Raw genomic sequence first — 14,926 nt, 5'->3', positions numbered from 1 at the left:
ATCGTACGGCATACTATGGCACGCCGTTTTTCATCATTTTTGAGGATTTGAAAAAAATGAAAAATGAAAAAAACGGTGGGTTATAGCCCATGTTTTTTGAAATTTTGAAAAAAAAAGTTAGCCTCGTTTCTCATCATTTTGGACCGTGGGCTATAGCCCATATCGTACGGCATACTATGGCACGCCGTTTTTCATCATTTTTGAGGATTTGAAAAAAATGAAAAATGAAAAAAACGGTGGGTTATAGCCCATGTTTTTTGAAATTTTGAAAAAAAAAGTTAGCCTCGTTTCTCATCATTTTGGACCGTGGGCTATAGCCCATATCGTACGGCATACTATGGCACGCCGTTTTTCATCATTTTTGAGGATTTGAAAAAAATGAAAAATGAAAAAACGGTGGGTTATAGCCCATGTTTTTTGAAATTTTGGAAAAAAAAGTTAGCCTCGTTTCTCATCATTTTGGACCGTGGGCTATAGCCCATATCGTACGGCATACTATGGCACGCCGTTTTTCATCATTTTTGAGGATTTGAAAAAAATTAAAAATGAAAAAAACGGTGGGTTATAGCCCATGTTTTTTGAAATTTTGGGAAAAAAAGTTAGCCTCGTTTCTCATCATTTTGGACCGTGGGCTATAGCCCATATCGTACGGCATACTATGGCACGCCGTTTTTCATCATTTTTGAGGATTTGAAAAAAATGAAAAATGAAAAAAAACGGTGGGTTATAGCCCATGTTTTTTTAAATTAAAAAAAAAAAAGTTAACCTCGTTTCTCATCATTTTGGACCGTGGGCTATAGCCCATATCGTACGGCATACTATGGCACGCCGTTTTTCATCATTTTTGAGGATTTGAAAAAAATGAAAAATGAAAAAAACGGTGGGTTATAGCCCATGTTTTTTGAAATTTTGAAAAAAAAAGTTAGCCTCGTTTCTCATCATTTTGGACCGTGGGCTATAGCCCATATCGTACGGCATACTATGGCACGCCGTTTTTCATCATTTTTGAGGATTTGAAAAAAATGAAAAATGAAAAAAACGGTGGGTTATAGCCCATGTTTTTTGAAATTTTGGAAAAAAAAGTTAGCCTCGTTTCTCATCATTTTGGACCGTGGGCTATAGCCCATATCGTACGGCATACTATGGCACGCCGTTTTTCATAATTTTTGAGGATTTGAAAAAAATGAAAAATGAAAAAAACGGTGGGTTATAGCCCATGTTTTTTGAAATTTTGAAAAAAAAAGTTAGCCTCGTTTCTCATCATTTTGTTCCTTAAAAAACTTAAAACAATGCTGGAAATGTAGGAAAAAATATTTATTTTAGTATTAATAAGGTGCTTCATTAATAGGTAGCTTTTTTCAATATGCTTCAAGCATAACAGTGTCTAAACAGTGCAAAAACCTCACCTTCAGCATAATTTGCTCATTCCAAATATACAGTGCAATCTGTTTGAACAACTTAAAGTGCTATAACATGATGTATAAAATGAACACTTAGAACAGTGCAATAATGTCACCTTCAGCACAAATACACACCCAACTCACCAGATCCTCCACATCAACAGCTTCCCCTGCCACCTGGGCAGCGAGAGAGGACATCCAAAACATTACATCGCTCAATTAGACATTTCATAAACGTCCAAGTCTATTTGTTGAGCGATGAACGCAAAAAAAGTCACGGGTTTGGATTCCTGTCCTGCTATTCCATAGACAGCATTTTGAAGGAATTCCCAAACAGGAGCACACTGTTTCGGGTAATGGATATTAAAAACATAAAACATCTTGAAACAGACATCGACCGCCTGCAGCAATGTGTTTTGTTCCAACGCCTCCCCAGCCAGAATGACGAACGCCTGGGATGACTTTCGAACGTCGTTACCCAGCGACAGGACATAGGGGTACTCTGTTGATGCCCTTGCTTGCTGGGCGTACTCCACCATGTTTGTTCCAACCTGAGCAAGAAATAAACAAAAGGCATATATACATCAACCAAAGTAAGATTGTCGACATACAAAGAGTAAGCAAGACAATGGCGTTCACTGATTGCAGTGGCTGATATGGCATGTTGAGAAATTCATTTTCGGAATAATTCTATAACAAGCAGCCAGGCTCTGCACCACCGTTTTCCCATCTAGACCAAAAATATCTGATCTACCAGCTCACAATGTCAGAAATTTCCCAGTTTGATCCCGGGCTAGCCAAACGGTTGGGTCGAAGTGTCCCTGAGCAAGACTCTGAACCCCTAATTACTCCCGATGAGCAGGTAGGTGCCTTGCATGGCTTCCTCCTAGCAGATGTGATATTGTTGGTCAATGCGCCCCCCCCCCCAGAATATGGCTGCTGGGTTCAAGTGGTTAAATGAGTAACATTTCCTTTAGAAATGCAGAGGGACTTACAGGCTGATGGTCTATAAACGCCAACTTGGACTCCTGGATGGTGTGCCGAATGGTTTTCTTGTTATGTTTATAGACGGTTGGTGGAAGCAGTGCTGGTAACTGGGACAGGGCACGTTCCCCCAAAACATCTGTAGGAACACAATTTTATATGCATCAATATGTGGAATGGCACATGAATGATTGTCAAACACCTGCTAAATGTAAATTTGCATTGTCTGCTGTATAATATAACAATATAGTACCAGGTGTTAATCCATCCAACATGTAGAGGAGCTTCCCTTCTCTTCTGGCCAGGTCCAAGATTTTCTCTGCATAAACAGGCAGCCAGGTCTCAAAAGGTTTGGGTGCAGCCTCTCCATGCAGGATCTCAAAGTCCTGTGCAATCTTAACCCATTGATGCCTGAGGCCGAATCTGGGAACGCCTTCTAGGGCCTGACCTAAGGTTTCTGAAAACCTTCAAATTCTGATGATTTTTTTTTTAAATAGTTATGTTGCTACATGTATAGCAATAGCTGATGAGACACAGAGAGCACGGCCGGCATCAAGGGTAGAACAACGTATACGTTGCACCAGGCGTCAATGGGTTAATAAAAAAAAAAACAGGATATGGTACTTTCTATTAAAGTACACAAGGATATTACCAAATACCAATCACTAAATTATGTGGCTCTATTCATTGCTTCAATATATTCAGTTACAACGATTACCTGGTATGCACGTCTGACGAACGGCAAGTTCATTGGTTGGAACCAATTAGTGGTGTCGGCTGTGTTCGTTTCTGACGCTGTTAATACCTTTCTTACGTATTTGACTCTGTCTTCGATGAAACCAGTGGCTGTTAATTTCCCCTGTCCTGTGGTAAACCAGAGTCCCTGTAAAGAAATTAAACTCTTGAATGAACAGAGATGAGGCACATTTTAATTTTGACAGTGGCCAGAAGACGTGGCCGGAACAGGGTTTTTCTGTACATTGGGCATATAAAGTCGTCCAGTACTCTTGTGTCCAAATAACTTTAGCATCAATCCCTTTACAAAATGTGAATTACTCACAAAGCCACTTCTTGAGTCATCTTTCAAGCAGGGAAATGCCTGAATCAAATTACTGGCCATTGCCTGTTTGGTCTCGGAGGCAAGGCTGTAAACACAGGAGAAAAAAAAAACTAAATTACCAGCAGAGTCAAACTAGATAGTACTGCTAAAACATGTCACGCACTCCAGTATAATGGCTGTAGCATTTTCTGGAGCTAATAGGGATCATAACAAAAAACACTAAACATGTGTTTTGGTACATGTGTTGTGCATGTTTATGTTGGTAGTCTGTCTTTAAATAATCATTTGATCATACGACTACTTTATTTGCATTTCACCTCAGACACTACTTTCAAGTCACTAATTACTTTTATACTTAATACAAATATAGGTAAATGTTGAGTTTCACAGCTGTAATACTGCGTGTTGTACCAGAAATATAAAGTGAAGAAATAGTAGACGGAGGAATAACACTAGAGTAAATAAATATCACACCAGGAGGCATCAGCTGTTGCTGGATCAGTACGACAAGTCACTGACAGATTTATTTACACCTGGTTATATACAGATTAGTCAACAATCACTTCCGGTCTGGCTTCACAATAAGAGAACTCAATAATAAAATATATATACATAATAAAGATCATATTCCAACAGTAAATGTCAAGACTTGTCCCATCATATCTTTCCCCTGAAAGAAGATTCATATACCTATTTCAAACTAGTGTTTGCATGAGTGTGTGTGTGTGTGTGTGTGTGTGTGTGTGTGTGTGTGTGTGTGTGTGTGTGTGTGTGTGAAGTACCATTCTCCAAACTTCTCTGTGATGTGAGAACACAAAATACGGACGAGGCAACGTCTCTGTATAATAGTTATGGATGGGTTCCTCGCATCCAGGCTCTTTGCATCAAGGGTCACCAGGATCAGCTGGCCTTCAGTCGCGCTTATGAGAACCTGGAGAATATTCTGAGGAAATTGAAAGAAGGGACCACATTGCAGATATTGTTTATTACTCTTCAGTGTTGATTAAATAAAAAGTTACACCCAAGTCTTAAAAGTGGAACTTACAAATTGTGGAATGATATGCAGACCCAAGTAGCGAACTCAGAAGACTGCATACAGTATGTATGCATGTTTGTGAGAGATGTGTACCAGAAAGGACATTCTCATGGCCAAAGTTTAGATAAAACCCCATCTGACCATGTGTTGTTACTGGGACCTCCCAGACCCCCATCTGACCATGTGTTGTTACTGGGACCTCCCAGACCCCCATCTGACCATGTGTTGTTATACTGGGACCTCCCAGACCCCCATCTGACCATGTGTTGTTATACTGGGACCTCCCAGAAGCAAAGATTTGAGTTAGAAATGTTCGCTCTGAAAAAATATACCAGTATATACAAAGATTTGTGCCACATTTTCACAATTAAAAAAAAAGGTTGATAAGCACTGTAGCTAGCTCATACTGTCACAATGCCAGCACACAGTCAGTCAGGCAGACAGACAGACAGACAGACAGGCAGACAGACAGACAGACAGACAGACAGACAGACAGACAGACAGGCAGGCAGACAGACAGGCAGGCAGGCAGACTCCACTGCTGTCAAACGAGGTAGTAATCCTCACATACAACCACAGCTAACATGCAAGTGCTTGTTCTGCAATGCTTGGCTTGGGTGCGCCTCCCCTCCCCTCTCCTCTCCTCTCCTCTCCTCTCCTCTCCCCTCCCCTCCCCTCCCCTCCCCTCCCCTCCCATCAGCTGTTAAACAAAAGCAGGTACACTCTGTAACGATGCATTGCTGTTTGCTGTTTGCAGACAGTAGCCTATAAGATGCACGTGTGCGCGCACACACACACACACACACACACACACACACACACACTGTCCTGGTTGTAGTTTAAAGGGATGCACGCGCATGCGCACACGCACAGTACACACACACACACACACACACACACACACACACACACACACACACACACAGCGTTGATTGGGCCAGACGTGCATGTCTACTGTCTGTAGACATGCAGGTCTTGTAGGTCTGCTATTTTTTTTAAAGAAAAATCTAAAGAACGACTGACATAGAAACATAGGCTTTTTCAGAAAACTGTCAGGATGTAGAAGACATTTTTTTAATAATCTGATCTCTCAGGTCAGAATGGGCTAATCACATTTACACAGACCAGACCTGTGGGCCAGCGGCCGGCCTACTTGGGAACAAGGTGTCTTCGACTATGCCTGCCTGGACCTCTTGGTACCACAATAGCGCACCTCAAATTCCCTTAAATAACTCCATTTCGACCTGAGGCTGATTCTAAGAGATTCCTGGCAAAAACCTACGTTTCTATGTCAGCGTTTCTCAAAGTCTTTCGTGTCCAGGGAAGTGCATTTGAAAACACTTTGAAGCCCTTCACCTGAGTGTCAACTCTTGGTTGCATTCTTGGATCATGCAGACCTGTGGCAAATTGAAAAATATGTTTTGTGTACTGTGTACACAATACTGTATATCACTGACAGGTGGAAACAGTGCATCTCCACAATAGTTCTGTTATTACTTTTACAATGTTTTAACAGCCGATCAACAAGCTCACAACACGTCACATCGTGACACATTGAGAGCTTTCAGATCTGCTATTTTTTGTACAACACTGACAAAGTAGGAAATTCATTTACAAAAGCTTAATATGGAGATACACACGCTTCTGCCTGACAGCAACGATATGTAGACACATGGGAGATGTGGGAGAAAAACACTTAATGTACAATTTATCACATCCCAGTAGTCATTTTACAGAAACATCCCGTAACTGCATCGCATCCCTGTAGTCCATCCTCTCATTTATCAAACACATATTGATCATCCTCAAGGCAAAGGCACCTTTTAAGCAGCATTTAAAAAAGAAACACTATACAAATTGGAAAGATTGGCTTGCAACAAAAACCCTAACCCGGTCTGGGGGGGTAGGAGGGCCCGCTCGCCGCGGCCCGGGACCTTGAAGGGGTGGAAGAAGATCTATTGATTGATTGATTGATTGAAATATTTATTAACAGTTTGCAGAATCACAGTACATTTCAAGCACGGGGTAAGGGGTCGACACTATGCCAGTCTAACCAGTGATCCCACACAGGGGTAAGGGGTCGACACTATGCCAGTCTAACCAGTGATCCCACACAGGGGTAAGGGGGTCGACACTATGCCAGTCTAACCAGTGATCCCACACAGGGGTAATGGGTCGACACTATGCCAGTCTAACCAGTGATCCCACACAGGGGTAAGGGGTCGACACTATGCTAGTCTAACCAGTGATCCCACACAGGGGTAAGGGGGTCGACACTATGCCAGTCTAACCAGTGATCCCACACAGGGGTAAGGGGTCGACACTATGCCAGTCTAACCAGTGATCCCACACAGGGGTAAGGGGTCGACACTATGCCAGTCTAACCAGTGATCCCACACAGGGGTAAGGGGTCGACACTATGCCAGTCTAACCAGTGATCCCACACAGGGGTAAGGGGTCGACACTATGCCAGTCTAACCAGTGATCCCACACAGGGGTAAGGGGTCGACACTATGCCAGTCTAACCAGTGATCCCACACAGGGGTAAGGGGTCCACACTATGCCAGTCTAACCAGTGATCCCACACAGGGGTAAGGGGTCGACACTATGCCAGTCTAACCAGTGATCCCACACAGGGGTAAGGGGTCGACACTATGCCAGTCTAACCAGTGATCCCACACAGGGGTAAGGGGTCCACACTATGCCAGTCTGACCAGCGATCCCACACAGGGGTAAGGGGTCCACACTATGCCAGTCTGACCAGCGATCCCACACAGGGGTAAGGAAGGGGCCGACACTATGCCAGTCTGACCAGCGATCCCACACAGGGGTAAGGGGTTGGTTGACACTATGGCAGGTAAATAGAATGTTGGGACATGTGGAGTTTGCTTTGGAGTTGCCCTAAACTGCAAGTGCACGTTTGAGTGAGGAGTCTGCTAAAAACAATACAATAAAATAAAGTAAAACAATTATAAATATTATTCTCTGGTATCGGTATTCGGTAACGCCTAACACAGAAATTGTGGTATCGGGACATCCCTAGTTATAAAATTATGTAATATTTTTTCTTGGTCCCATTTTATTGTCTTTATACATGCTTCCACTTGGTGTTTTAATCGGTCATTTTTGTCTTACCACTGTTATGCTGATGTCACCCAGCTCTATTTTGCATTTAAACCCTCTGATCATAGACTTTTAACGAACACTTTTAGAAGGACTCATATCACCCCTATGCTTGCTGCTTTACACTGGCTTCCAATTGACTGCAGAATTGTTTTTAAATTTGTATTAATCACTTTTAAAGCTCTCCATGGGCTGTCTCCTATGTACATGACTGAATTATTATCCCCCAAAGCAAATGTGAGAACACTGAGGTCTTCAGGTAAGTTCCCAATACAAGACTAAGAACTAAAGGCGATAGAGCTTTTGAAGTTGTAGCCCCTACCCTATGGAATTAATTACCCCTTTCCCTAAGGAGGGCAGAATCTGTCGAGACGTTCAAAAAGCTGCTAAAAACCCATTTGTTTCAAAAGCACTTTTGTCTGTAATATTGTCTATATGGTACTGCATGTTTATATATTTTTTTTCTTTTGTATTATTACTCTGTCATTGTGTTTTCGTTTTATTGTTGATCTATGTGTTGCTCATGTTTTATTTCATTTTATTTATTGTAAAGCACCTTGTGACATTTGTTTTGAAAGGCGCTTTATAAATAAAATGTACCTTACCTTTACCTAATATTATACTGCTGTTATTCTAGTATAAAATAACAGTATAATATTCCTGACATGTAGTGGAGTAGAAGTACTGGAAATTGGAAATACTTGAGTAAAGTACAAATAACTCAAAATGTTACTAAAGAACTCCAGTAAATGTTACTTTACACCAGAGGTTCCCAGCCACTGGTACTAGAACCTCTGGTGGTAATTGAGCCCCCTCTGGTGGACACACAGAGGTACTGACACACAGAGGAGGCTCAACTACAGCTGATCAATAAGCAATTGGTTGAAACAGGCTCTCCAGCCGTGCTGAAATGAGCACGACAGCACAGCTAGACGTTAGTAGAAGATTCGAGAAGGGATTAATCACGTTATAAATATCATCAGTTGAGCTGATTAGTGATTAGACTGAGTTTTGTCAGAGCAGCAGAATTATTGAATTAGGAATGGATTTTAATAACAGTTATTATGGAGGTCCTTGAAGAGACACATCAGTTTAAAAGGTTGTATTTTAACATCAGTTATTATAGGAATGGAACACAAAGGGCAGGTCTACGCTGCTGTATTTTAACATCAGTTATTATAGGAATGGAACATAAAGGGCAGGTCTACGCTGCTGTATTTTAACATCAGTTATTATAGGAATGGAACATAAAGGGCAGGTCTACGCTGCTGTATTTTAACATCAGTCTTTATTGAATTTTAATTCACACATTACCAAGATTGCCTTTTTTCACCTTAGAAATATTGCACGAATCAGAGCCTATTTGTCTTTGGACGATGCAAAAACGCTAATCCACGCCTTTGTTTTTTCTTTGCTTGACTACTGCAATGCTCTTTTTTCTGGACTGCCTAAGAAAACAACTGACAGATTACAACTTGTCCAAAATGCAGCAGCCAGAGTTTTAACTAGAACTAAGATGAGAGAACATATTACTCCAGTTTTGGCTTCACTGCACTGGCTTCCGGTTGTTTTTAGGATTGATTTTAAAATTCTTTTACTTGTCTATAAAGCTCTCAATGGTCTCGCACCTTCCTACCTACATGACTGCCTGCCTAAATATGTCCCAAACCGCACCCTAAGGTCTTCCACTGCTGGCCTGCTCGCTTTGCCTAAGAAAATGGCAACTAAAAAATACGGGGAAGCAGCTTTTTTGCTTCTACGGGCCGACGGCATGGAACAAACTCCCACTGTACCTTCGACAGGCAGCCTCTGTAGACATTTTTAAAGCACAGCTCAAGACCCACTTCTACAACATTGCTTTTAATTGATCTTATCATGTCCTCACTGTATTGCATTACATTACTGCCTTGCTTTTCTTCTTTTTTTCTCCATTGCTCTGCAAAGCACTTTGAGCTGCATTTCATGTCATGAAAGGTGCTATACAAATAGTCAAGTAGTCTGTCTTTAAATAATAATTTGATCATACGACTACTTTATTTGCATTTCACCTCAGACACTACTTTCAAGTCACTAATTACTTTTATACTTAATACAAATATAGGTAAATGTCAAGACTTGTCCCATCATATCTTTCCCCTGAAAGAAGATTCATATACCTATTTCAAACTAGTGTTTGCATGAGTGTGTGTGTGTGTGTGTGTGTGTGTGTGTGTGTGTGTGTGTGTGTGTGTGTGTGTGTGTGTGTTAAGTACCATTCTCCAAACTTCTGTGATGTGAGAACACAAAATACGGACGAGGCAACGTCTCTGTATAATAGTTATGGATGGGTTCCTCGCATCCAGGCTCTTTGCATCAAGGGTCGCCAGGATCAGCTGGCCTTCAGTCGCGCTTATGAGAACCTGGAGAATATTCTGAGGAAATTGAAAGAAGGGACCACATTGCAGATATTGTTTATTACTCTTCAGTGTTGATTAAATAAAAAGTTACACCCAAGTCTTAAAAGTGGAACTTACAAATTGTGGAATGATATGCAGACTTTGGGGCATGACTTGCATCTGAGCCACAGGTGCCATTCGGACCTCCATGGAAGGCGTTGACGTTCCTTCGTCTATGGGTGGTGGAATTTCTTCTTCATCCATGGGGGGTGGAGGTGTGGCAATTGGTTGCACATCATGTGGCACAGCAAGTTCAATCTGAACAGAAAACACAGGTTAATGTACCAAATAGTGACACCCAGCCACGTAGAATTGCCAGATGACCATCAGTAATGTAAATTAGTGCGCCACACGCCCACACCCAAGTAGCGAACTCAGAAGACTGCATACAGAGTACAGTACTGTATAGGTACTGTATAGAGTACAGTACTGTATAGGTACTGTATAGAGTACAGTACTGTATAGGTACTGTATCGAGTACAGTACTGTATAGGTACTGTATAGAGTACAGTACTGTATAGAGTACAGTACTGTATAGGTACTGTATAGAGTACAGTACTGTATAGAGTACAGTACTGTATAGGTACTGTATAGAGTACAGTACTGTATAGAGTACAGTACTGTATAGGTACTGTATAGAGTACAGTACTGTATAGGTACTGTATAGAGTACAGTACTGTATAGAGTACAGTACTGTATAGAGTACAGTACTGTATAGGTACTGTATAGAGTACAGTACTGTATAGGTACTGTATAGAGTACAGTACTGTATAGAGTACAGTACTGTATAGGTACTGTATAGAGTACAGTACTTTATAGAGTACAGTACTGTATAGGTACTGTATAGAGTACAGTACTGTATAGAGTACAGTACTGTATAGGTACTGTATAGAGTACAGTACTGTATAGGTACTGTATAGAGTACAGTACTGTATAGGTACTGTATAGAGTACAGTACTGTATAGGTACTGTATAGAGTACAGTACTGTATAGAGTACAGTATTGTATAGGTACTGTATAGAGTACAGTACTGTATAGGTACTGTATAGAGTACAGTACTGTATAGAGTACAGTACTGTATAGGTACTGTATAGAGTACAGTACTGTATAGAGTACAGTACTGTATAGAGTACAGTACTGTATAGGTACTGTATAGAGTACAGTACTGTATAGAGTACAGTACTGTATAGGTACTGTATAGAGTACAGTACTGTATAGGTACTGTATAGAGTACAGTACTGTATAGAGTACAGTACTGTATAGGTACTGTATAGAGTACAGTACTGTATAGGTACTGTATAGAGTACAGTACTGTATAGAGTACAGTACTGTATAGAGTACAGTACTGTATAGGTACTGTATAGAGTACAGTACTGTATAGAGTACAGTACTGTATAGAGTACAGTACTGTATAGGTACTGTATAGAGTACAGTACTGTATAGGTACTGTATAGAGTACAGTACTGTATAGAGTACAGTACTGTATAGGTACTGTATAGAGTACAGTACTGTATAGGTACTGTATAGAGTACAGTACTGTATAGAGTACAGTACTGTATAGGTACTGTATAGAGTACAGTACTGTATAGGTACTGTATAGAGTACAGTACTGTATAGAGTACAGTACTGTATAGGTACTGTATAGAGTACAGTACTGTATAGAGTACAGTACTGTATAGGTACTGTATAGAGTACAGTACTGTATAGAGTACAGTACTGTATAGGTACTGTATAGAGTACAGTACTGTATAGAGTACAGTACTGTATAGGTACTGTATAGAGTACAGTACTGTATAGGTACTGTATAGAGTACAGTACTGTATAGGGTACAGTACTGTATAGGTACTGTATAGAGTACAGTACTGTATAGGTACTGTATAGAGTACAGTACTGTATAGGTACTGTATAGAGTACAGTACTGTATAGAGTACAGTACTGTATAGAGTACAGTACTGTATAGGTACTTTATAGAGTACAGTACTGTATAGGTACTGTATAGAGTACAGTACTGTATAGAGTACAGTACTGTATAGGTACTGTATAGAGTACAGTACTGTATAGGTACTGTATAGAGTACAGTACTGTATAGGTACTGTATAGAGTACAGTACTGTATAGGTACTGTATAGAGTACAGTACTGTATAGAGTACAGTACTGTATAGAGTACAGTACTGTATAGGTACTGTATAGAGTACAGTACTGTATAGAGTACAGTACTGTATAGAGTACAGTACTGTATAGGTACTGTATAGAGTACAGTACTGTATAGGTACTGTATAGAGTACAGTACTGTATAGAGTACAGTACTGTATAGGTACTGTATAGAGTACAGTACTGTATAGAGTACAGTACTGTATAGAGTACAGTACTGTATAGGTACTGTATAGAGTACAGTACTGTATAGAGTACAGTACTGTATAGGTACTGTATAGAGTACAGTACTGTATAGAGTACAGTACTGTATAGGTACTGTATAGAGTACAGTACTGTATAGGTACTGTATAGAGTACAGTACTGTATAGAGTACAGTATTGTATAGGTACTGTATAGAGTACAGTACTGTATAGGTACTGTATAGAGTACAGTACTGTATAGAGTACATCTATAGTATAGTAGTAGTAGTAGTACATCTATAGTATAGTAGTACATCTATAGTATAGTAGTAGTAGTAGTACATCTATAGTATAGTAGTAGTAGTAGTATATCTATAGTATAGTAGTAGTACATCTATAGTATAGTAGTAGTAGTAGTACATCTATAGTATAGTAGTAGTAGTAGTACATCTATAGTATAGTAGTACATCTATAGTATAGTAGTAGTACATCTATAGTATAGTAGTAGTAGTAGTACATCTATAGTATAGTAGTAGTAGTAGTACATCTATAGTATAGTAGTAGTAGTAGTACATCTATAGTATAGTAGTAGTAGTAGTATATCTATAGTATAGTAGTAGTAGTACATCTATAGTATAGTAGTAGTAGTAGTACATCTATAGTATAGTAGTAGTACATCTATAGTATAGTAGTAGTAGTAGTATATCTATAGTATAGTAGTAGTAGTAGTATATCTATAGTATAGTAGTAGTAGTAGTAGTATATCTATAGTATAGTAGTAGTAGTAGTATATCTATAGTATAGTAGTAGTAGTAGTACATCTATAGTAGTAGTAGTAGTAGTACATCTATAGTATAGTAGTAGTAGTACATCTATAGTATAGTAGTAGTACATCTATAGTATAGTAGTAGTACATCTATAGTAGTAGTACATCTATAGTATAGTAGTAGTACATCTATAGTAGTAGTAGTAGTACATCTATAGTATAGTAGTAGTACATCTATAGTAGTAGTAGTAGTACATCTATAGTATAGTAGTAGTACATCTATAGTATAGTAGTAGTAGTAGTATATCTATAGTATAGTAGTATATCTATAGTATAGTAGTAGTAGTAGTACATCTATAGTATAGTAGTAGTAGTAGTACATCTATAGTATAGTAGTAGTAGTAGTACATCTATAGTATAGTAGTAGTAGTAGTATATCTATAGTATAGTAGTACATCTATAGTATAGTAGTAGTAGTAGTATATCTATAGTATAGTAGTACATCTATAGTAGTAGTAGTAGTAGTACATCTATAGTAGTAGTAGTAGTACATCTATAGTATAGTAGTAGTAGTAGTACATCTATAGTATAGTAGTAGTAGTAGTACATCTATAGTATAGTAGTAGTAGTAGTACATCTATAGTATAGTAGTAGTAGTAGTACATCTATAGTATAGTAGTAGTAGTAGTACATCTATAGTATAGTAGTAGTAGTAGTACATCTATAGTATAGTAGTAGTAGTAGTACATCTATAGTATAGTAGTAGTATATCTATAGTATAGTAGTAGTAGTAGTACATCTATAGTATAGTAGTAGTAGTAGTACATCTATAGTATAGTAGTAGTACATCTATAGTATAGTAGTAGTAGTAGTATATCTATAGTATAGTAGTAGTAGTACATCTATAGTATAGTAGTAGTAGTAGTATATCTATAGTATAGTAGTAGTAGTATATCTATAGTATAGTAGTAGTAGTATATCTATAGTATAGTAGTAGTAGTACATCTATAGTATAGTAGTAGTAGTAGTACATCTATAGTATAGTAGTAGTAGTAGTAGTATATCTATAGTATAGTAGTAGTAGTAGTATATCTATAGTATAGTAGTAGTAGTAGTACATCTATAGTATAGTAGTAGTAGTAGTACATCTATAGTATAGTAGTAGTAGTAGTACATCTATAGTATAGTAGTAGTAGTAGTACATCTATAGTATAGTAGTACATCTATAGTATAGTAGTAGTACATCTATAGTATAGTAGTAGTAGTAGTACATCTATAGTATAGTAGTAGTAGTAGTAGTATATCTATAGTATAGTAGTAGTAGTAGTATATATATAGTATAGTAGTAGTAGTAGTATATCTATAGTATAGTAGTAGTAGTAGTACATCTATAGTATAGTAGTAGTACATCTATAGTATAGTAGTAGTAGTAGTAGTATATCTATAGTATAGTAGTAGTAGTAGTATATCTATAGTATAGTAGTAGTAGTAGTAGTATATCTATAGTATAGTAGTAGTACATCTATAGTATAGTAGTAGTAGTAGTATATCTATAGTATAGTAGTAGTAGTAGTATATCTATAGTATAGTAGTAGTAGTACATCTATAGTATAGTAGTAGTAGTATATCTATAGTATAGTAGTAGTAGTACATCTATAGTATAGTAGTAGTAGTAGTACATCTATAGTATAGTAGTAGTAGTAGTACATCTATAGTATAGTAGTAGTAGTAGTACATCTATAGTATAGTAGTAGTAGTAGTATATCTATAGTATAGTAGTAGTAGTAGT

The 14,926-nt window shown here is 38.5% G+C and overlaps 1 protein-coding gene across 1 annotated transcript; it reads right to left on the bottom strand.

Moving 5' to 3' along the window:
• Positions 1–1,299: 1,299 nt before the first annotated feature.
• On the bottom strand, positions 1,300–10,490 carry LOC308334060 (uncharacterized protein). Its single transcript, XM_080790648.1, has 8 exons — positions 10,117–10,490; positions 9,856–10,014; positions 4,227–4,387; positions 3,445–3,529; positions 3,103–3,267; positions 2,638–2,779; positions 2,396–2,523; positions 1,300–1,951 (listed from the first exon to the last, which is right to left on the bottom strand). Exons 1-8 carry the CDS (start codon positions 10,240–10,242, stop codon positions 1,616–1,618), a joined length of 1,302 nt encoding a protein of 433 aa, XP_080646774.1. The 5' UTR covers positions 10,243–10,490; the 3' UTR covers positions 1,300–1,615.
• Between the last annotated feature and the right edge of the window lie 4,436 nt (positions 10,491–14,926).

This window comes from Protomyctophum bolini (genome assembly GCF_963924005.1).
Source record: "Protomyctophum bolini genome assembly, chromosome: 19".
Classification (NCBI taxonomy): domain Eukaryota; kingdom Metazoa; phylum Chordata; class Actinopteri; order Myctophiformes; family Myctophidae; genus Protomyctophum; species Protomyctophum bolini.
Note: the sequence above shows the minus strand (reverse complement) of the source record. Positions and strands in the feature narration are given on the sequence as shown.